General features: G+C 37.9%; 1 protein-coding gene and 1 long non-coding RNA gene across 2 annotated transcripts; one reads left to right on the plus strand and one right to left on the minus strand.

The window, feature by feature from the left end:
• Nucleotides 1–418: 418 nt before the first annotated feature.
• On the minus strand, nucleotides 419–1,234 carry LOC113347593. The gene is made up of 2 exons (XR_003359110.1): nucleotides 1,009–1,234; nucleotides 419–869 (listed from the first exon to the last, which is right to left on the minus strand). It is a non-coding gene; the product is annotated as an uncharacterized LOC113347593 (long non-coding RNA).
• Nucleotides 1,235–12,896: 11,662 nt separating this feature from the next.
• Nucleotides 12,897–13,787, plus strand: LOC113350963 (cytosolic sulfotransferase 15-like). The gene has a single exon (XM_026595056.1). The coding sequence runs from the start codon at nucleotides 12,897–12,899 to the stop codon at nucleotides 13,785–13,787; it is 891 nt and encodes a 296-aa protein (XP_026450841.1).
• Nucleotides 13,788–22,050: the final 8,263 nt, after the last annotated feature.

A 22,050-nucleotide genomic window follows, 5' to 3' on the forward strand; every position in this document is an offset into this window, starting at 1 on the left:
ACTGCATCTCTGGATTCCATTATGGTGTTCTCACCAATTACCATGAACCTATAAGCACTAGTGTGCTCAGGATATCCTAGGAAAACACAATCTACAGTTTTAGGTCCTAGTTTGGTTTTCTTGGAACGAGGAGTGGCCACCTTGGCCAAACACCCCCACATGGACTATACCACCATTCCCATTCGAGGGAGATAGTGTCATGTATATGTATGAATATTCTTACTATAGCTAGCAGGAACAGATGCCCTTGATCATCCTCATCCTGCTAAAGGATTTGTTTGTGGTTTATACTCTTACGTGCATCCATCATTTATGTATTGTGTCACTTATTATTACTACCAATGTCATGATGTGATTCGTGATTTCCTACACAAATAAATCAGATAAAGTGATAGATGATTAAGAGAAAACGTAAGACTAAACCATAAAAAGGACTCGAGTTGCTGACCGATTGCCATTAACCATGGAAGATAAAATGGGGCACAATGCACAAATCAAGGGTAAAATGATACAGTAAAAACATAAATACTTCAGATAATGATACTTAATCATGGGCCGCTGATTTTTTTCCAAAAATCATTACAAACTGCAAAAATATTTATTCATTAGACAATTCCTAGGCTTCGGATCATTTGCGAGTGGAACCAGTAGTTGCAGTAGTATTTCAACTAACAATTCGAGGCTTTAGTTTGAGCAACAAAATTAGGGGCAACATCTTAAGCAAGTTGGAACAAATCTTGGGCTGACCGACCTGAATCTACAACAACCAGGTGAACCACATTGGGCGCCGCCTGCTACTGCTAGAGATGCCTCATATTTAAGGTTTTCCACTCCATTTTTTTCAGTTGCCTCCACCGCCTCCACCTCTGCTGTAGAATAAAATCATGGAAAATATAGCATAAGAAAACAATATTAAAAGATTGAACAATCTCAGAACAAAATCAAATTAAAGTTTTCTAAATAACATACTGAAAATTCTACACGAAGAACGTCAAATTTAAAACTCACGTTTCTTCTCAGTCAAGCCCTTAACAGTTAAAACCTGAGAAGACATTAGAAGCAGGGCAGCAACCAGAGCTAGCCAAAGGAAAACCTTAATATTTTTTGAACACATTTTCAAAGCACTCTTGCTCTTTCGAAGGGAAAAATAAAATGTACGTACTGGAATTTGGAGGAGATGAGGGCGAGGAAGCTATGTAGTTCTTGAAATATGAAGCCCTATTTAAGAATGGAGGAAAAGAACGGCATATTGAAGAGAGTCGTACCCTACTTATTAAAGTTCACTAACATCCAGTGGAAAGTATTATTGCAAAATGATAAAATAATAGGGCCCGTGACAATGCCCTGTCCTTGTTTTTTTATAAGTGAGAAGTCAGCGGTAGCTCGATGGATAACTACTACATTGCGATCAAATAGTGTCAACAATCCTACTTCCACGAAATTATAGTGTGCTCTATAACGACAAATTACGGTGCAAATTTGTCAAACGTTGCTGATAGGGGTACCAATTTACTTGCCGTGTACCGGTTTACAGGTAAGTGTTTTTGACACACTCCTGGTCTATTTGTATATAAACTGTAAAACTTTCCAGGGAACCGAGGTCAGTTCAAGGTTGACGTGAACATAAACACAAAATTTGGTAGATATCATATGGCATCTAATATTGATGTTCCATTTCCTACCACATCCTAGAAGTTAATTATAATCAGATTACGTGCACCCAAAATCTAGTAGTGTTTTGGTTAAAAAGGAAGGAAACAGTTGGGAGTTTGCTTAAGCTGGAAGACATAATAAGGTGTTCAACTTATAACAACTAACTTTTTTTTTTCTTTACACACTTCCTCTCAAAACACAACTACATCTCATCCAACATAATGAATGTCTGGTCGATTTCTTCTTTCAACCATTTTAAGATTGTCCCTATAAATAAGCACCAACATGAACAAGTTCAAAAACAAGTACTTCTTCATTAATCCAATCATAATATCTTATAATCACCAAAGAAAAAACATGGGTTCTTCTAAAATCTTCTTTGCGTTGTCTTTGCTCATTCTGCTTTCATCGACAAATAACGAGTTCAGCTCGGCAGCACGTCAACTTTTGCAAACATCAACTACTATAACCGCAGTTCCATCAATTCCAAGCTATCCCAAAATTCCACCAATACAAAGTACTACTAAACTGCCTCCATTACCACCAATGCCTAGTATCCCTAATCCCTAAATTCACATTACCACCAATTGCTTCTGTGTTCCCTAATGGAATTCCTTTCCTTGCTCCTCCTTCCACAATAACTGCGAAAACTACTACCTCTACTGCTAGCCCTTGAATTCACAGCATAACTTGATCCATTATTTATGGACTATACCATTCCCATTAGAGGGAGATAGTATATATCATGTATATGTTTTATTATTACTAGCTAGTTTGTTCTATTTTTCTAGTAGCTAGCAGGAGTAGATGTCCTTGATCATCCTCATCCTGCTAGAGGATTTGTTTGTCTGGTTTTTACTTTCATATATCCATCATCCATTATTGTGTTACTTTTAATACTAATATTATATATTAAAATGTAATTTGTGATTTCTTATAGATAAATATCGGATGATTAAGCAAAACGTAAGACAAAAACAAAAAAAGGACCAAGTAATAGTAGTTATGTAGAATGTTTCCTTAAGCACAATTAAAGAAACAATGCAAGAAGTAAGATACTGAACATACCATATCAAGCGACAATCAACGTGCTAGGGATGGCACCAGCACAAAAGATTTCACTTCTCTTGTAGACGTACCATCACTCCTACTAAGCTGTACGATTGTTTTAGCTTTCATGTTGTACGTAAAAATAATCCTCTTGTCACGAGCAACAGAGGAATAAGCCAATAGATGAGCATAGTTGCATATCTTTTGTTATGACCTTGTGTGTCAAGGTCCAGTTTGAAGCTCCTTCTATATTCAAATCATTGTCTTCAAGTAACCATACACTCAATTCTCCATTGTAACACTGGCTGTAAAAGATAAACCCTTCTGATTCTCCAAGATACTGATTCGCTTCGCTCGGCTTAACTATTTCCTCCATGGGCAAGTTCATCAATATTTTTAAGATCGACTGTTATGATTCTACGTCCTTTTCCTTCCATCCAACACAAAACTCCATTACGGCTAACTACATGGCTTGATAAAGCGTGCGACATAGTTACCCGTTCAGGACATGGAACAACATATGTCTTCCATGTACCCAAACTTGGAAGCAAGATTTTAAGGACGAAGGAAAATGCAGAATAGCTACACTTATATATGAGCACTACCATGTAATTTCTTGCTAACAAAGAATCTGTGGTTTTCTTCACAAAACCAGTAACGAATTCATACGAACAAGTAACAGGAGATGTCGGCAGAACAAGTTCATCTAACTCGTTGGTTAAAGGATTGCAGACATAACCATATTAGGTTTTGTTAAACAAAGAATTAAACCATCCCTCGAAGCTAAAAGGTATAACTTCGGAGGGAAGGAAATTCAAAAGAAACCCACCATATCTACAATACATATTTGGGTTGGGATTAACTGATACAATCGTATCTCTGTTCTTAAATGGCCGTTCAAGGTTGTAAAACAATATACAATCCGCAAAACCATTAAATTTGATCCACATAGGACTGAAATCTGGGTTACAAATTATAGAACGCCACAACTTTGAAACGCACCTGATTTTCAATACGGACTTTAATGGAAGACGAAGAAAAATATTCATCATGACATCTTCTGCGATATATTTACCCTAATCGTTATCCGTTGAGGAATTCAGTAGCTTTCGCGATGAACTCGAACAACATGCAGACGAATCCATCTCAATACCACCACCACCAATATGATTGGCAACAATTTTCGTAGTTTAGTTAATGATTTTAATGGTTTCTTAAACAAGGATCAGGATCATCTTTATCCAACGGTATAGGAGATTTGTTAAAAGGGGTTTGTCAAACCCATTTGTTAAAATATTCTCGTCCCTTAAACAAAGCTATAAATTAGGGCTGAGCATAAAACCCGTAACTGCAGTTTTTATCCGTATCCGTCCGCAAATTTGTGGGTGAAAACCAATCCGCTAGAGTTATGGACCGGACATGGGTGCAATCTCAAATCCGCACGCGGTGCGGTTACGGTTGCAGATGCAATCTCAAATCCGCGGATTAACCGCACCGTAGGACAATTAGGGAATTTAGTAAATGTATTAAGGATAGTATGGGAAGTTGGATGTTTATATATAAACATCTTTACATTTGTAAACCCTAATGGATATTTTTTTCTTCGAGAGGAACCGAACAGACCTCTTAGTCTCCTCTCCTTCCTATCTTCTATTCTTTAGGTTTAATTAATCAGGAATTTTCTATAACATCTTTATCAATTTGCAGAGAAGTAAGTAACGATTAACTTCAGTATTAACTTCAGTTTTAATTACAGAGAAATTATGTTATTTGATTTTTTTTCCCCCAAATCGATTGCATGTTAGGATTCAATCAATTTCTTCGTCATTGGTTCTTCGGTATTAACTTTCAATGTCTCTTTCATGTTGCAGAGATTTAGTTTCAGAAAATGGTGAAGTGAAGAATATACCTTCAACGAGATTTAGTTGCAGTTGACTTGATTGATAAACAAGTGAGGTAATGAAACACAACCCTTGTTTACTAATGAAAATTCAGTTTCTGTTTACTAATTTTTGGTTTGAAAATGAATTTTGTTATTTGAATGGAGATTAGGGTTTGTTATTTGAATGAATTTTTTTAGTTGATCTAATTAATGATTATGTGTTTAATATAATGACAAGTTATTGTTTTTTGGTTTGAAAATGAATTTTGTTTGTGACTGTGTGTTTAATATAGTGACAAGTTATTGTTGTTATTGTGCTAAATTAGTTGGCTTTGTTGATGAGCAGAAGTATCTAATTAGGGTTATACTAAAAGTATATTACAAGGTTCATGTTTATTCGGACATTGGCAAAGCTTTGAAATATCATTTTCTGGTACCAAATGTGGCTGTGTTAAAAAAAAAGAAAGAAATGCATCAGGATATATGTCACTATTTTCTGACTGTTGGTATCAGTGGGAGTAAATTATCATAATCTACATGCTCATATGCAGCTTTCTACCCGTTGCAAGGTCTCTGTAGTTCTACGTGTGCATAAGTGATTTTTTACTTACAGATCCCCTGAATATTGGACAGTAGACGCAATAGTAGTACACTGAGAATGAATTTGGTGGTGGGAATCCTTGTTGTTGTGGATGTTTGTCATGTATCTCTCTTATAAGATGGACAGAATCTTTGTTGTACAAACAGTGGGTCTCTCTCTCGCTGTTTATATAGTTCTGCAGCTTGCACCACATATGTACATACCCAGAATATTTTAAAAGGGCTGATCAAAACTGCTTGATTTTAGGATACTTTAGATATTGAACTGAATTTTGGATTCTTCTCATGAAATTTAGTCCTTTGTGGTATTAGGACATTAGCATGTCTGCTACTGTTTGGCTTGATTTTAGGCCATTGTCTGTTTTCGCAAAATTGGGTTTTCTATTAGTCTCTTTGGAATTTGATTAGTCATAATCAATCTTAAAACTTTGGCTTGTTGTTCCTCAATGTCGATTGGGTCTGCGGTCTAGTTGTGATCAGCCCTTTTAAATGGTCTTTACTAACCAATGTTGATTGGTTTTTGTTTCTTCTTGTTTATTGCTGCCTTATATATGTTTGTTAATAGTCCGGACTCAACTAGATTAATGGTAGTCCTGATACTCAATGGTGCTTAATTCAGATATGTGTTGCGGTTGTTAATGCGAAATCCCAATTTTGATTGATTATGACTCAGAAATATCTTTTGTTTGCCGCAATTGCTTTCTGATTATATGTAATTTGTTACTGAACAAGCTTAGAGATTGTCAATATTATGCTTAAGTGAAACTGCGCCACATCTATTGCTTGAGAATTGCTTATTTTTGCTCCCCTTAAGATTTCTGTTGTTTGTGACATTGGTTCCTTCGGCTTATGATATATCAGATCAAATTAGGAACTTATGATCAGAATGATGCCTAAATTTAGTGTTTACTGATTATCTATAACTCCTCCTCATTTTACAGATGCGGCAGAAATCTTGCAGGAAATTCCAGACATATCTATCATGGATTGAATAAACTAGTACTCGAATCCAAGGTCTCTTTTTCAGTTTTTGGCATTAGAGATTCATATGGCTTTGCACCAGACTTGTTGCATTTGAATTAGTACTCTTTTGTGTTAACTGTTTACTATCTTATGTCCTTTGTTGCTTTTGAATTACTGAATTAGTACTCTTTTGTGTTAAAAATCATAAGCCGGAGGAACCAATGTCACAAACAGCAGTTTGTAACTTTTGAATTAGGAACCAATGTAATTGTTAACTATCTTATGTCTGTACTCTAGTTTGTAACTTTCTGTACTTAGTTTTTTTTTGATGTCTTATGATCAAATCCGCGGTTAATCCGCAACCGGCCCGCAAAATCCGCTGATCCGCAGAGGGCAAATCCGCGGGTGATTGGGCCGGTCACGGCTTGAATTCCCAAATCCGTAACTTTAACGGTTTGGTTGCGGGTGACCCCTAATCCGCAACCGTCCGTCCGTTGCTCACAGCTACTATAAATCACAAAGAAAAAATCAATGAAAATTCTAGGGTTAGTTACGGATTCACCGATTGGCATTTAGCCCATTCCAACCCAATCCAGTACGGGCCCATAAAAAGGGGGGAAAAGTAAGTCTAATCTTGAGGACAGTGGTTCAAGTGTGTGCTACGGCCTTTTCCAAATGAGCGATGATACACACACGGAAGAGATATGCAGCAGTGTGCACCGACATGGATCAGGCGGTCCTGCAACGCCTCTCCACATTGGGATAGAGAGTGGGGCAGTAGTGGGCCCCACTCTCTCACACACACGGTGCACACTGCGGTTCATCTCTTCGGTACATCTAGCATTTCCGTTTCCAAATAATAAAAATAACTTTTTATCCTGATACACATGATCAAAAGATCATCATCTCAAAGCCATTATGTATACTGGTGTGATGTGACGGGAAACGGCGGCTCGGACCATTTTGAATAAACCTCGTTGGAAATAGCAGATATTTAAGAAATCCCATCTTACAATACTTGTATCATTATGCAACAACATATGGGGCAGCAAAAAATGTGAGAAAAATATTAGTGCTGAACGGTTGGTGTTATTTCCATGCACAATTCATCTGACACATTCACATTGGTTTCGAAAATTCATTAAGGAGCTTACTGTTAATTCTTCCTATGTACATCAACCAGTTGGTACAAATCCCCCCTCCTTGATGGAAAGGCAAGGCAAATCCAAGTGACAAGATGTAACATGCGATATTGACATTAAGGCAGATCCATGGAATTGAATTTGTCCAAACTCAAGGATGATGCAAGAAGGAAAAATAGGCCAAGAGTTGGTCTATGGCATTAGTTTAAGGTTTTCCAAAGCTTGAATAATGAAAACAAGCTAGTAATGCAAGAGTGGCATTGCTATTGTCAAGCAAATTGGCTAAGTGAAGCATATGGCGCATATGTAACCAGAATGAGCTAACGAAATGGCCATTCAGTAAAGCACAACAGTTGTACAATATATAGGCCAAGTGTTGTAAAGCCCAAAAGTGGTGCAATATGGAAGATGAGTTCAGTAAAGCGCAACAGTTGTGCAATACGGTTTAAGTGACGGTTAGGAGTTGGTTATTGGCTTCACAAGCATACCAAACGCGTGAGACAAGATAGAACGGTTATAAAGCAAGTTTATAAGCGTGGGAGAAGTACATAACTGCTTAAGAACAGGTGTTGAAGGATAAGGTGATTTAGAAAAGAAACTGGCTTGGTTGACAGTTACTGGCGGTTACAGAACTGCTTTATGGGATAGATGGCTGTCACATTCGTGTGCAACAGTTATGCACGGTTTTTTGCTAGTAAATATGTTGTATAAATAGTCCTAATGCATGGAAAAATCAGCAGGCTTACATAGGAGATTGTGGGACTCAATTGAGAGAGTTTTTGTAAGGATAAGGCTTTGCTCAAGAGGAACAAGTCTGTGTAAATCCCTAAGTGGGAAAGTTTTGTATATCTTCCCTTTGATGCAATAAAATGAGATAATTATGTCATCTTCTAAGTGTTCTTGGTTGTCTTATTGTTGTTGGTAATATATGGCAATGTTTGAATGCATTATGGTGTGCATTTGAGAAATGAGAAAAGGCTAAAAGACTTCCGCTGCTAGAAGAGTTGAATGTTTGCGTTCGTGGAAACTTATAAGGCTGAAGTAAAGATCGTTTGGAATTTTTTTGTGAGAGAGGTGGAAAGCAAGAAAGTCACTGGGCAAAGGATAGACTGTACGTGAAGAAGACGACAAGGGAATACATTACTAAATCAAAGAAGTATGATTGACCGTTTAAGCTTATAGTTAATACACGCAAGAAACCCGATGATATTAAGGTATACAAGCTCTCTAAAGTGTTGAATGGTTGTCATAATCATGATGATCCGGAATCTCTTGTTGGAGACGCGGCCGTTTGTAGGTTGAAACCACATCAATAGAAAACGGTAAGGTCGATGACAGCGTGTAAACCAAGTGATATCCTTAGGAAGATTAAGGAGGATGATAAGGATAACTTGTCCACTTTGAGGCAAATATACACGGCAAGAGCATCCTTTAGGAGGAGGTCATGTGATGGTAGAGCACTTATGGAACAATCTCAATGGTTATCCGATCAACACGGATACACAATGAGAAAGAAATTATTGGAAGGCAAAGTTACTCGTATTTTCTTGGCGCATTCGGAGATGATTAAGTTGGCACAATACTTCTATCAAATTTTGTTAATAGATTGTACATACAAGACCAACAAGTACAACATGTTGTTGTTAAACATTGCTTGCCATACTTCCGACAAGCAAACTTTCACGGTAGCATGGGGGTTTATGGATCGGGTGAATGATGTGAGTTTTACTTGGACGCTAAAGACCTTGAAGGAAATATACCGTGGCGATCAAACTCCGAGGATCATAGTAACGGATAAGGACCAAGCATTAATGAATGCCATTGGATTGGTTTTTCCGGATGCTAAGTATTTTGTTTTCACATGGCAGATACAATGCAATATTAGAAGTAATTGTAGGGGTCATATCCAAAATCCAAAGCCACAAAAAGGTACCGCTCGTAAAAAGGCCGAAGATGAGCGTCTTCAAAAACTAACTCCGGAACAAAGACATGAGGATAAGAAAAAAAGGAAATCAGAGTATGAAGCGAATGGGATACTATGCAAGGCTTTTCAATGTCATTGGGATTTAATGGTACACTCAATGTCCGTGGCCGAGTTCGAATCCTACTTGGAGAGTTTTATTGGGCTATAGAAGAAAGATTACGATAAATGTGTGGTTTATTGCTTGAAGGAATTGTTGGATCCGTACAAGGAAAAATTTGTGTATGCTTACACCTACCAACACATGCATTACAAGAATGAGGCGACAAGTATCGCGGAAGAATCTCATGGACGTTTGAAAAGATTGCTCCGAGGGAGCCAAAACACTGTGGTAACATTACAAGAAGTCATACATGAATACACCAAGGCCGATATCATCAAGATAACCACTCAAATGGAAGAGAGTAGGATAAAAATCATCACAAGCTACAAGGAACACCATTGGTTGATTAGAAATTTAAATTATAAGGTGTCTCACTTCGCAATCATTTTCATGATGAAGGATTACCAATATTATGTGGAAAAGGAGATGGGGAGAAGAAGAATTGAATGTAAACGTATGACGATGACGGCCTTCGGATTTCCGCGTCGTCACATGATCTCCATACCAACGAGGAATTCCTTTTGAAATCATTGATCCGTTTTGGAAGCAACTTACTTTCAAACCACCCCCAACCGAAGAACCACTAGAATCCTTTGCGGGCACGGATATTGGAAGAGAAATCATCGAGAAATTCGCAAAAAAGAATGGCTTGGGAAGAAAAGTTTTATTGTACGACTTAAAACTAGCCGCGAACCGCCATATGGTACCGGTCGGAGAACCAACGGTGCTACCGCCGACGAGTAGACTACCTTCCAATATGGATAGGAAACAAGAAAGGTATGAGTTTAAGGTGAAATGAGTACCGGAAAACACCCGTTGTTGAGTCATAAAAGAATCCTTCGTCGACATGAGAAGGAATACGCTAAATATAAAGATGCAAAGGTTCCAAATAAAAGGGGTCGGCCGAAGATGGGGGAAAGCGGGAAAAGTAGCGCACAGGAGAAGACAAATGTTTCAAACATTCTTTCACACATTGAGAATGAAGAGGCGCCGGCTAAAGGGAAAAGGGTTCGACCAAAGAAAGGAGAAAGCGGGACAAGCGCTCTTTCGCAACATGAGGATTCAATCGCTCCTTCTCAAGAAAGTCAAGCGCCAATCAATCTAATTGTTCCTTCTCAAGAGAGTCAACCGATTACAACACGAGTATCAAGGTTACGTGCATGGAAGGGACAGGCAAGACAGAAGGGTTCTATGGTGACTCTAAGGGCCGCTCTTGGTGATGGAAGCACGACTAGGGATGCACGAGGTTGACCCCATCGAACGTGTTACACCATATTCGAGGAGTACTACTCTAGACTTCCTGAAATCATTAAGCCCTATGTGTTATCCACCGACGACATGGATGCGGATGGGAATTGTGGTTATCACGTTGCGTCGGAGCAAATAGGCCATATAAGTTTGGCGGACGATGAGAACCTAACCCAATGTCAATACTTTAGAAAGATGATGGCCTTGCCCCTAGAAGAAGACGGGGAATTTTACATATCGATGATGAGGGAAGGAAAAACAAGAGAAGACAAAAAAGTAATTTTTGAAAAAATGGTTGCTAGAGTACAAGGGCCAAAGGGGAATGGACCAATTACCCGAGAACATTGGATGCGTATGCCTCTTTGTGGTCATCTCTTGGCGGAAACGTGGAGTTGCGTTTTTCATCTATTTGGTAAGGGATCATGCTATACATACGCACCAAAATACACCATTTAGGATGAATCGCTTAAGGATCGGAGAATTGTTTTATTCAACCATACAACATACATTATATCGGTCTTAGAGTATGTGATGATTGTCCATTACCACCGGTGGATAAGTTTAACAAGGTCAGGGATGTCACCAAGGAGTGGCTAAAAAAATACGATGCCAACATGAGGTGATGGGAGGAATTGATCAAGCCGGATCAATTCAATGGTCTCTATTTGTTGGAATGAGTATTTTCCTTATGTCAAAAAGTTGATCTATCGAATGCTTATATTTTGTCGCTTTCTTATATTGTATTTTGCAAACTTGAACCAAGCTTAATGAATGAAAGTGGTTTTCTTTTTTTGGGTAACTTGGACTCATGAAATTTGTAACCGAATCGGACTTCTAAAATGTTTATAAAGTCTGATTTTGGAGGTAGCAGCTTTTTCAGATTCGGTTTATACTGACGATAATGTAGTCTGATTGTTGGTATACAGAGATTTTCACTACACAATCGGAGTACATATGGTCCAAAATGATCTGAATAACAAGTCATAATCGTTTGATGTGTTCACTAACTTAACCCGATTGTAGTTGATGTTCATCACATCAACCCAGAATCGGATTATGTAGGTTCACATTGAAACCCGATAAAGATTACAATCGGATTACTATGGTGAACATACAAACCGATTATGGGTGGGTTTTCAGATTTTTTTTAAAGATTTAGTGGTAAATCATTGTAGAGTATCTCTTAGATGGAATGGTTTTAAGGGAATTTCAACTTAATCACTTGAATTGTCTGATTTTAGGTTTTCTTATTATTTAACAAAAAGAAATTAGATTTTAATTGTTGTTTGTGATTGATTAGGAGTTAGTTTTATTTTGATGGAAATTGAAAAATAAAATGAGTTTTGCTTGATTAGGATTTGTTAATTTAGTTATGATTTAGTGTTTGTATTTGTGTTAGAATAATTAAGGTTTCTTTAAGGATTAATTTAGTAATTTTACAATCTTTTAAATATCCCTTATCATTTTTTATTGGGTGGATGAAGAAATCCATAGGTCTCAATTAAATGGCATAGACCCCAATTTAGTCAAGTATATTTAACAAACTACTTTCGAGACATCCATATACGACGAATACTAGCAATAGATTTTGTTTGTATGAGAAATGTCGGTTAGTTATTTCCTTTTGATATGTTTGATTTGTTAATGGATGCCACCTTAATTTTTATACAAGGGTACCCTAATTTAGAGAACCCTGAATGATTCAAATGAAAAATTAAACAGAAAATTATGACACAAAACAAGAATAAAGCAGGATGTAAACAAATCAGCAACAGTTTCTAGGCTGGCCGGTTTTTTTCCATAAAATATCCCGTGTAAGGGTCTCATGGTGGTTAGGCAGCCATCCTATCAGTGTGATATATATGTTTGGCTACAATTGGCACACAGTTTCTTACACGAGGTTCCCTTTTGACGGGGAAAATGGCTCCCACGAGAGAAGAGTTCTCGTCAACCGTGAGCTAATTAGTTAGAGTCGAAGTCATACAAAGCTAGTCAAAAATGTGCTTATAAATGAAGCATTTTCCTTTCTGTTTATGAACTCCTTACTTCTGACTAGTGACAGAGAAACAACTTCTAGCGGATCCAAATCCAAAGTATTTTTCAGTAGTAAGTATCGGGTCGACTAGAAAATATCTCCTAAGAGTAAAATATAGGTTTTACGCCGGCCTGTCCGAACCTCGCACCACTTAGACTACCACAAGCAACTTCTAACAACTTCTAAACAACTTCTAGCCAATATCGTGCCATAATTTCTCTTAATCAAAACTTATATCGATGGAAATCACTAATAATGAAAGTTTTTGTGATCATTATAAAAACTCGAGTGCTGGTTTCCTTGATACAGGAGATTTAGCACTTTATCAAGGTTTTTGGGTCTCTGCCGAAGCATTAGAAAATATAAAGGATTTTCAGCAGAATTTTAATGCTTTGGATACTGATATACTAGTAGGCTCTCACCCTAAATCCGGCACCGTTTGGTTGAAAGCGTTGGCCTTTGCCATTATCAACCGTACTCGTTACCCTTTCTTTTCTTCTTCCCATCACCACCCTTTGCTTACAATTTCACCTCATGACCTTGTTCCTTTCGTCGAGTTCAAACACGTTTATCCATCTTGTAGTCTCCTGGATTTCACTAAAGGTAGTTGCCATAGTGGCGACGTTTCTACATGCAGAGTTATAGATACCCATATCCCATACACTTCTTTACCCGAATCTATTAATAATAAGGCAATAAATTGCAAGATTGTTTATATATGCAGAAATCCTCAAGACACTTTCGTCTCTCTCTGGCATTTTATTAACAAAATGAGGGCATTGCCGGGGAGCAATATTAAGAGTACCCCTGCATTAACGAGCACGAAAAAGAGTACCCCTCTGTCAATCGAAGATGCTTTCAGATTATTCCATGATGGAGTTTCAGTTTTTGGTCCGTATTGGGAACATGTTCTTGGATATTGGAAAGCGAGCTTAGAGAGGCCTCGTGAAGTGTTGTTTTTAAAGTATGAAAATTTGAAAAAAGATCCGGAACCCCAATTGAAGAAACTCGCAGCATTCTTGGGTTATAGTTATTCAATAGAAGAAGAGAGTCAAGGAGTGATCAAGGAAATATTAAGTTTATGCAGTTTTCAACGCGAACGTGAACAAAAATGGAATGATTTGGAATAATTCTTTAGCAAACAAGGACATTTTCAGGAAAGGTGAAGTTGGTGATTAGAAGAAGTACTTTACACCTGTAACGGTTGAACGACTTGATCTTCTTATGGAAGAGAAGTTACATGGATCGGGATTATCATTCTGAAGGTATATTACTTGATATATGCAAGTAATTTCATCCATATGATCCATCATCACATGTTAATTGTAACCTCATGTTGTTTTCAGTTTGGGTTGTCTCTTGGTTTTCGTGGGGTTATTGGTTAAAATGGCTGCCGTTGAATCTCCAGTGGTTTATTGTAATCATGTTTCCTTCAGCATTCTCTCAATGCTGTTACTTTCTTAATGACTTTATGTTTTTTTTTTTTTAATCTCATTTTTCCAGTCGAAAATCGATCAATCAGGTTTTACGATGATTTTCACTCCAAAAACAACCTCCAAGAACCAAAAGTGTGAAAGAGCAGTGCTTTTAGATTTTCCGTATTCATTTGTGAGGGGATCCACGGAGAATTTTTTGATGGGGCGTGAGGGACGTATAGAATGGGGCCACGTGTCTATGGAGATAATCTTTTTTAACTAAAAATTACTACGTATGGAAAAGGGCATGTTCGGTGTTCTATGCGTCTTATCATTTTTCTTCTCCCACTTGGAATCCATTTACTTTTGGGACAGGAAATATATGAATCATTGGAACAAGTTATTTCAAATATCGGCTTTGGTGAATTTTGAAATGGGGTGAATTTGAAATTAAAAGTTTCAGGATTAATGGTTTTAATTGTCGTAATGTACTTGATTTGCAGTACATCATAACTTAAATTTTTACGAAATTAGAACTGCCAGGGTCGATGGTTTTTAGCTGCAGACATAAATACCCTTATATTCTATATAGCCAGAACTTTTGTTAGTTTAGAAACAGTTAACTACCGCAACACATGGCATCATTTTATTAATCCCTCACGCCCCCATCCAAATTCGCTCCCATCAAAAAATTTCTCGGGATCCACATGCTTGTATTCTTGGTACAGGAACTCGCGCATTCAATAAGAATTACTCTATAAATTGCTAAGAATTTGTATGCGGTTTGTATTTTTATGTGCATCCATCATTTAATTATGTATTGTGTCAGTTATTATTAAGGGAATATTGGAAATATTCCCTAAAATTGACTGTCATTTTGGGGATATGCCCTAGGATTCCAATTTTTGGGAATATATTCCAAAGTAAAGGTTTCCATCAAGGGACCGTTAAATAATCAATTTATCGTAAATGTGACTGAACTTTGTATATCTGAATATGTTCCTAAAGCTTGTAAAGGTGTTAGTATATTGTATATCTGTCTTTTAATTCGCATATGTGATCCCAAGTATGTGCGAATATTGACTACTTAACGGTTGGATGGAATTTTTGATCGGCCGGGGCATATTCTCGGAAACTGGAATCCTGGGGCATATCCCCAAGATGACAATCGATTTTGAGACAACATCCCCAATATTCTCTATTATTAATAATAATGTTATAACGTGTGTTTGTACCCTAATATTTCACACCAAAGATGAGATCACTTAGGACTAATATAAACCTCATATTAGCCAATTATAGCCAATTTGGGCTTTGAAAGCAGTCTATGCACAAGCCCATGTGCATGAAACTCCAAGCCAAGTAGCAAGAAGTCTCCACATCAGCACCGCCATGTCAACAATTTCCACCAACCCGTAGCTTCCACGCAAGCCAGAAGAGCAAAGTCAACTGCCATGTCAAAACAATGATGTCATCATGACGTCAGCATACAGTGACGTCAGTGTGACGTCAGGCAATGATGACCACAGCATGACGTCATCAATCTGTCACTGTTAACGCCGTCAGCATAAACCAAGAATATTTCGTTAACTGTTAACGCCGTCATAACACCGTCAAAGTTTCATAACGCCTTCAGCCTATTCCGTCTTTATGTCATCATGACGTCACCTGCTAATAATCTTCTCCAACGCAGGTCACCTTCTCCGGCGACGGTAGCAGCAGGAGGTCACCGGTGATTGCCGACGGCGGTGGCCTTCTCCGGCGACAGTACACCAGCAGGTGCCGGCGGCCATTGTCGGCCGGCCACAGTGATGTGTTCATGTACTTCTCGACATGTTTTGCTTCCATAGTCTTTGGATGTTTATGCCCCGATCGTTTACACTGGAGGATTTTTACACCCACCCAGTTGGAGTGAGTTGGGTTATTGAGCCTAGACGAGTCAAGATGTTGGCTCACTGATATTTCAGCCCAAGCCATTAAACCTTGCGGAATTTTACATCCATTTTTGCTTAGCTAGTTCCATAACCCAGAGGAATGTTCTGGAAGGTTCTAGAATATGTTCTGGAATATGCCAGGAGGCATGCAGAGAAAATCAATACAATTTATGATTGAGGAAGCATGCAGGGAAAATGAATGCAATTTATGCCAGGAGGTATGCAGGGCCTATGTGAAGACGTTTCACTAGAGTAAGACCCAAATTCGCAACATATAAATAGAGGGGTTCACCACTCTAAAAGGTATGCAATCTTCCCCATTAAAATAATCTGTGAAAAACCTAAGCTAACTTAAGCATCGTAGGCATGGTTTTTAAAAGCGTACGCTTCGCTTCAAATTTCAGCATTTCGCTCCGAAGCGGTTATGTGAAGTGCACTTTTTGACTTAGTCAACTCCTTTTCCGCATAATTTTTAAAGCTTTTAAAATAAAAATATGAATGTTTTAAGGGGGAATCAAACATCCACCTCCCACTCGCCTGGAGAAGATTGAACTGGTGTACACACGCTTTGTTTTTGATAATAATTAGACTTATATAAACTTTATATAGAGATTATTTTCCTAATAAATTTATAATTAATAGTTACGACTAATCTATTTATAAGAAAACATCCGCTTCAAACATCAACCATGAAGCAACGCTTCACGCTTCGATATACGCATCGCTTCCTAAAAATAAAAATGTTTTACGCTCCGCTTCGCGCTTTTAATACCTTGATCGGAGGGTTTTTTGCAGGTACCCCCCCAACACTATTCACTTGGAGAAAAAAACAGCAGATCGATCATAAACAAATTACCATTAAATTCGTGTTTGAGGTAGAAGAATATTTTAATATACAAACATTGGCGCCGACCAAGGGGATCGAGAAAGAAAATCGTGTTTTCCCAAATCGAGTTATAGCAGTAGTCAAACAAACTGTGCAAAGGGTCGATTCGGTTAGCAATTCTCAAAAGCGCAGGAGACACGAAATTGAAAGGAACACGATTGAGGTTCAGTCAGCTCCAGCCGTACCCACTGGAAACAGGAAGGGTCGATATCATGATCACGACAGAGTGATATACACATTTTTGTGTATGATATAATCTCAATTGTATATATTGTTAGTACTCGATTTTGTATTTATTATGGTTTTTTTTGTCTTTGTAGGTGTTTTTGGAGAAATAAACATGTGTGGAAAAATTGGCTCGAAAAGTGTATTTTGCGTTCATGGGAGGACATTTGCTATTCGGACCCTCACTTTGGATAAGGGGTAACCTAATTACTAAGAGGAATCCTATTTCCAGGCATCTGCTAATCGCACCCCTACTCTGGATAAGGGGCAACCATCTTCAACATTCAAAAATTAGGTTTTGGCGGGAAAAAAGTTTATTTAAAGAGCAGTTTTGGCAATCGTGATTTGGAGGAGTTTGTGGTCGATTAAACCTCTGATTTTCATAGGATAGACTCCTTATGGGTCTAGAAATCTGATATGGGTGTTTAAATCGATTAGATTGGGCTCAAACGACGGATTTTTCTCACAACAAGAAAATATGGAAAGTCACGTGCGTGACCTGTTTTAGGGAATTTTAGAGTGATTAAAACGCTGTAAACCTTCCCAAAGATTTGTATCTATCTAAGGAAGAGTTTAGAATAAAAAGGAAAGCTCAGAAACGCGTACAAATCCTAAAACAAGAAATTATCGCAACTTGGCAGTGAAGAGAAGGAAAGAGATTTTGGAAGATTTGGGAGAGATTTAATCGGTATTTTTGATATAAATAGATGTCTTAGGTCATATAGAAGAGGTGTCGAGAGTTTGGGAACCTAAGTAGAGACATAGAAGAAGAAATCACAGCTTTACCAAACTCTGTTTTTGCTGCTGCTACTGTTGAAGAAGAAGAACAGCTGAAGAACATTGACCCTCGGTAGACAGTCGCAGAAAACTGTCGTTGTTTAACAACTGAAGAACATTAAGTTGTTCAGCGCAGTCTTATTTCAGGGCAGTCTTAAAATCAGTTACAAAGCAACAGTTTTTCTGTAACAGTTCCATTGTAACAGCTGTTTTGCAACACCATACACTGTTGCAAACAGTCTGTGTTATTACTTTTCACTCTTTTAATCATCTTTTGAGAAACAAACACATATTTTGAGATCATTATTAATATGAGGAGTTAAACCCCAACACTGGGATGACGGAGGAAGCCATATTTCATACGTGTGGTAGTTATATTTAATTCTTTTTATGATTTTTTGCATTAATTTAATCGTTTTATGATTTTTCCTAATTAGTTGTGAAGTCGTATGATGATGTATGCTTGATCTAAGTGTTTTTGATGCATCATGTTAGTAATTTACAGTTAATCTTTTTAAAATCTACCCTGTCAAAGAATTAGATTCAATAAACAAGAGTTATAATTGTCTAAGAATTGATTTTTGAACCACATGGTATGAGGTTTGGTGGAATCCTGAGTCTCAGTAATCTCTCGACATTGTGACAAGCCTTGTGTATATATTTGCTTTATTTTTATTGTTTTCTATTATTAAGTCTGAAATTGAGTCCACACAAGTCCGAGTTGAACGAACTTTATTTACCACTTAAAAAACTACATCACGGAGCCATGGATTGTAGTCGAGATCGAGATCGTTCCCGTGACAGAACCCCAGATCTGAATCAGAGAAGCGAAAAACAACCAGTGGCCGAAGAAGAAGGAATGGATGTTGATGGGGAAAACCCAAAAGTTCGAGGAGACAGAGCTCGTGTATTTGGCAGCCCATCAAGGAGGAATGACGATCGACAGGACCTGCGATGTGGACGAACCGCGACTCCTAGTACAGAGGAAGAGTTGTTATGCAATCTCCTGAACGAGGTGGAGAAAGAGAACGCTCTCATGAGATTAGAACGTGAAAACCAGTCTCGACCTAGGTCTGGAAATCTGAACAACCAGAAGTGTCGATCTGTATGGCAGCACCTTGGAAATCGTATTAGCCCACAAGCTGTAGACCAAAACAGAGAAGTGATCGATCTTGATCGACCAGAGAAAAATCTGTTGGTCACTGGAAATATACCTAAATGAAAGCGTGTATGACCCCAGTGAGCAGGGACCCGTCCAGCTGCGACTCGGCAGAGTGCGTCCAGAACTACCACCCATTCAAAACGTCTCAGGAATGATGAAGATGAGGTTCGAGATCGGCACGACGAGAGAGAATTTTTTCCCGATTACTATGCTCGTTCAGAGCAAGGGAGAGCTGGAAGAGAGCCCACTGGACCCCAAACGAAAAGAATGAGATCTAAAGCTCATATTACAGAGGACCGAGATTATGAGCAGGAAGATAGTTCCTCAGATGGCGATGTGGACGCAATAACAGAGGCTCGCCTTTGCAAGATGATGGAGAAAGTAATGTCGAAAAATCACTCCAGAGAAGAAATGATGGACATGTTGCATCGAGCCGCAGGAGCTCCTTTCAAATTGAATATCAGAGAATTCCGGCCGCCAATGAATTTTGAAGTTCCAAAGTTGCCAGAATTCGATGAGAAAACGGATGATCCATATCAGCATGTTTTACACTATGAAACGTCCATGACTCAGTGGCAGTACAACGATGAGTTGATGTGCAAAATGTTTCTGTTAGAGCGTTGCTCAGTCGAACTCGCATGCGTTTCTATCTCAAGCATGTTTGTCAATGTTAGTGATCAAAACTATAAGTCTTGATTTCTACTCTATTATAGCTAAGCCTCGGACTAGGATAGAAAGTGTAATTGAGCTCAAGGGCTGCATGGCGATTAATCATACAAGAAAAAGAACTACTCAAGGAACCGATGGAACTTCTCGACAAAAAGGTATGTGAAGACTTGAACTTATCTGTCACTCAAAAGTCTATCTACTCTATCTCCTACTTCTTGAGACAAAACTTCGTATGCTATCTAAATAGACTTAGATTATACACATTTGGTATTTCAAGACGAGTATACCTCGCCTATCTATATCTTGAAATATGTGTTGGTAAGATTTTCTCTTCGATCAAGTTTATCTTTACCATGTGACGAAATTCATGATATGTTTCAATCATCTTGACAATTCCTTTGACGAGAAATGATGTAACAACTATATAACATCCTCTAAGAATGTTTCAATGATTGGAATGAGAGTTTAGATTACATAACCAATGATGGACATAAGTATTTTTGTGGAAACACATATGTGCATAAGTCCTATTCCTTGAACCAAAGCTTGTTGCCAAGTCCGCGAGCTCAGTCCGCGAACTGCTGAACTTCTTATCCCGATAAATTCAGCTGGAGTTGAAAAACTAGTTGTGTGCGTTCCAGTCCGCCAACCCAGTCGGCAAACCGGTGGAAAGTCTTTGCCGAGATTTTCTGCTGGAGTTTGTAAACTCTTTCCGGTTGTTTAAGTCCGCGAACCTAGTGTGCGAACTTAAGAAGGTTATATATCTAATGATTATTTCTGAACTTAAACGTATAAATACTAAGGAATGCAACTTACAAACCGTGGCTATAAATTTCATGAACCGATTCGAGTGAATAAAATCATCTTTGCTTCAATTGTGTCTTGTGTAGTACATGAGATTTCCTTCCAATTGAACATCTCTCTAACTAGTTCATTTGAAGTCATTTGAACTAGTTATGGTGAAGAAGAACATGTTTGATATGTAATGCTCATATGGATAACCATTTGGTTAACTATTGTCGAACCAATAGTGTACACGTTTGGGTACGGTTAACAAACCTAGAAGCGTGCATTTCATTTGTGTATAACAAGCTAATTTTGGATCTAACGGTTGATAAATATTAGATTGAATCTAAATCAGGTTTTCATCTAACGGTGGATATTGGTTGCTTTGTGAGCGAAAGCCTGATTTGAAAGACTATATAAGGGGACATCTAGCAACTCTGCAAAACTAATCCCCACACTTACGTGTGATACTAGTTTGCGTGTTAGATTCGATTCTCCTTTAACCTTTGGTTTTCTTCTTTTAAAACTAGGTTAACGACTTAAAGACTTCATTGGGATTGTTCTTAAATGGCCATTCAAGGTTGTAAAACAATATACAATCCGCAAAACCATTAAATTTGATCCACATATGACTGAAATCTGGGTTACAAATTATAGAACGCCACAACTTTGAAACGCACCTGATTTTCAATACGAACTTTAATGGAAGACGAAGAAAAATATTCATCATGACATCTTCTGCGATATATTTACCCTAATCGTTATCCGTTGAGGAATTCAGTCGCTTTCGCGATGAACTCGAACAACATGCAGACGAATCCATCTCAATACCACCACCACCAATATTATTGGCAACAATTTTCGTAGTTTAGTTAATGATTTTAATGGTTTCTTAAACAAGGATCAGGATCATCTTTATCCAACGGTATAGGAGATTTGTTAAAAGGGGTTTGTCAAACCCATTTGTTAAAATATTCCCATCCCTTAAACAAAGCTATAAATTAGGGCTGAGCATAAAACCCGTAACTGCGGTTTTTATCCGTATCCGTCCGCAAATTTAAGGGTGAAAACCAATCCGCTGGAGTTATGGACCGGACATGGGTGCAATCTCAAATCCGCACGCAGTGCGGTTACGGTTGCGGATGCAATCTCAAATCCGCGGATTAACCGCACCGTAGGACAATTAGGGAATTTAGTAAATGTATTAAGGATAGTATGGGAAGTTGGATGTTTATATATAAACATATTTACATTTGTAAACCCTAATGGATATTATTTTCTTCGAGAGGAACCGAACAGACCTCTTAGTCTCCTCTCCTTCCTATCTTCTATTCTTCTTCAATTAGGTTTAATTAATCAGGAATTTTCTATAACATCTTTATCGATTTGCAGAGAAGTAAGTAACGATTAACTTCAGTATTAACTTCAGTTTTGATTACATAGAAATTATGTTTTTTTATTTTTTTCCCCAAAATCGATTGCATGTTAGGATTCAATCAATTTCTTCGTCATTGGTTCTTCGGTATTAACTTTCAATGT

This window comes from Papaver somniferum, chromosome 2, assembly GCF_003573695.1.
Source record: "Papaver somniferum cultivar HN1 chromosome 2, ASM357369v1, whole genome shotgun sequence".
Taxonomy (NCBI): Eukaryota; Viridiplantae; Streptophyta; class Magnoliopsida; order Ranunculales; family Papaveraceae; genus Papaver; species Papaver somniferum.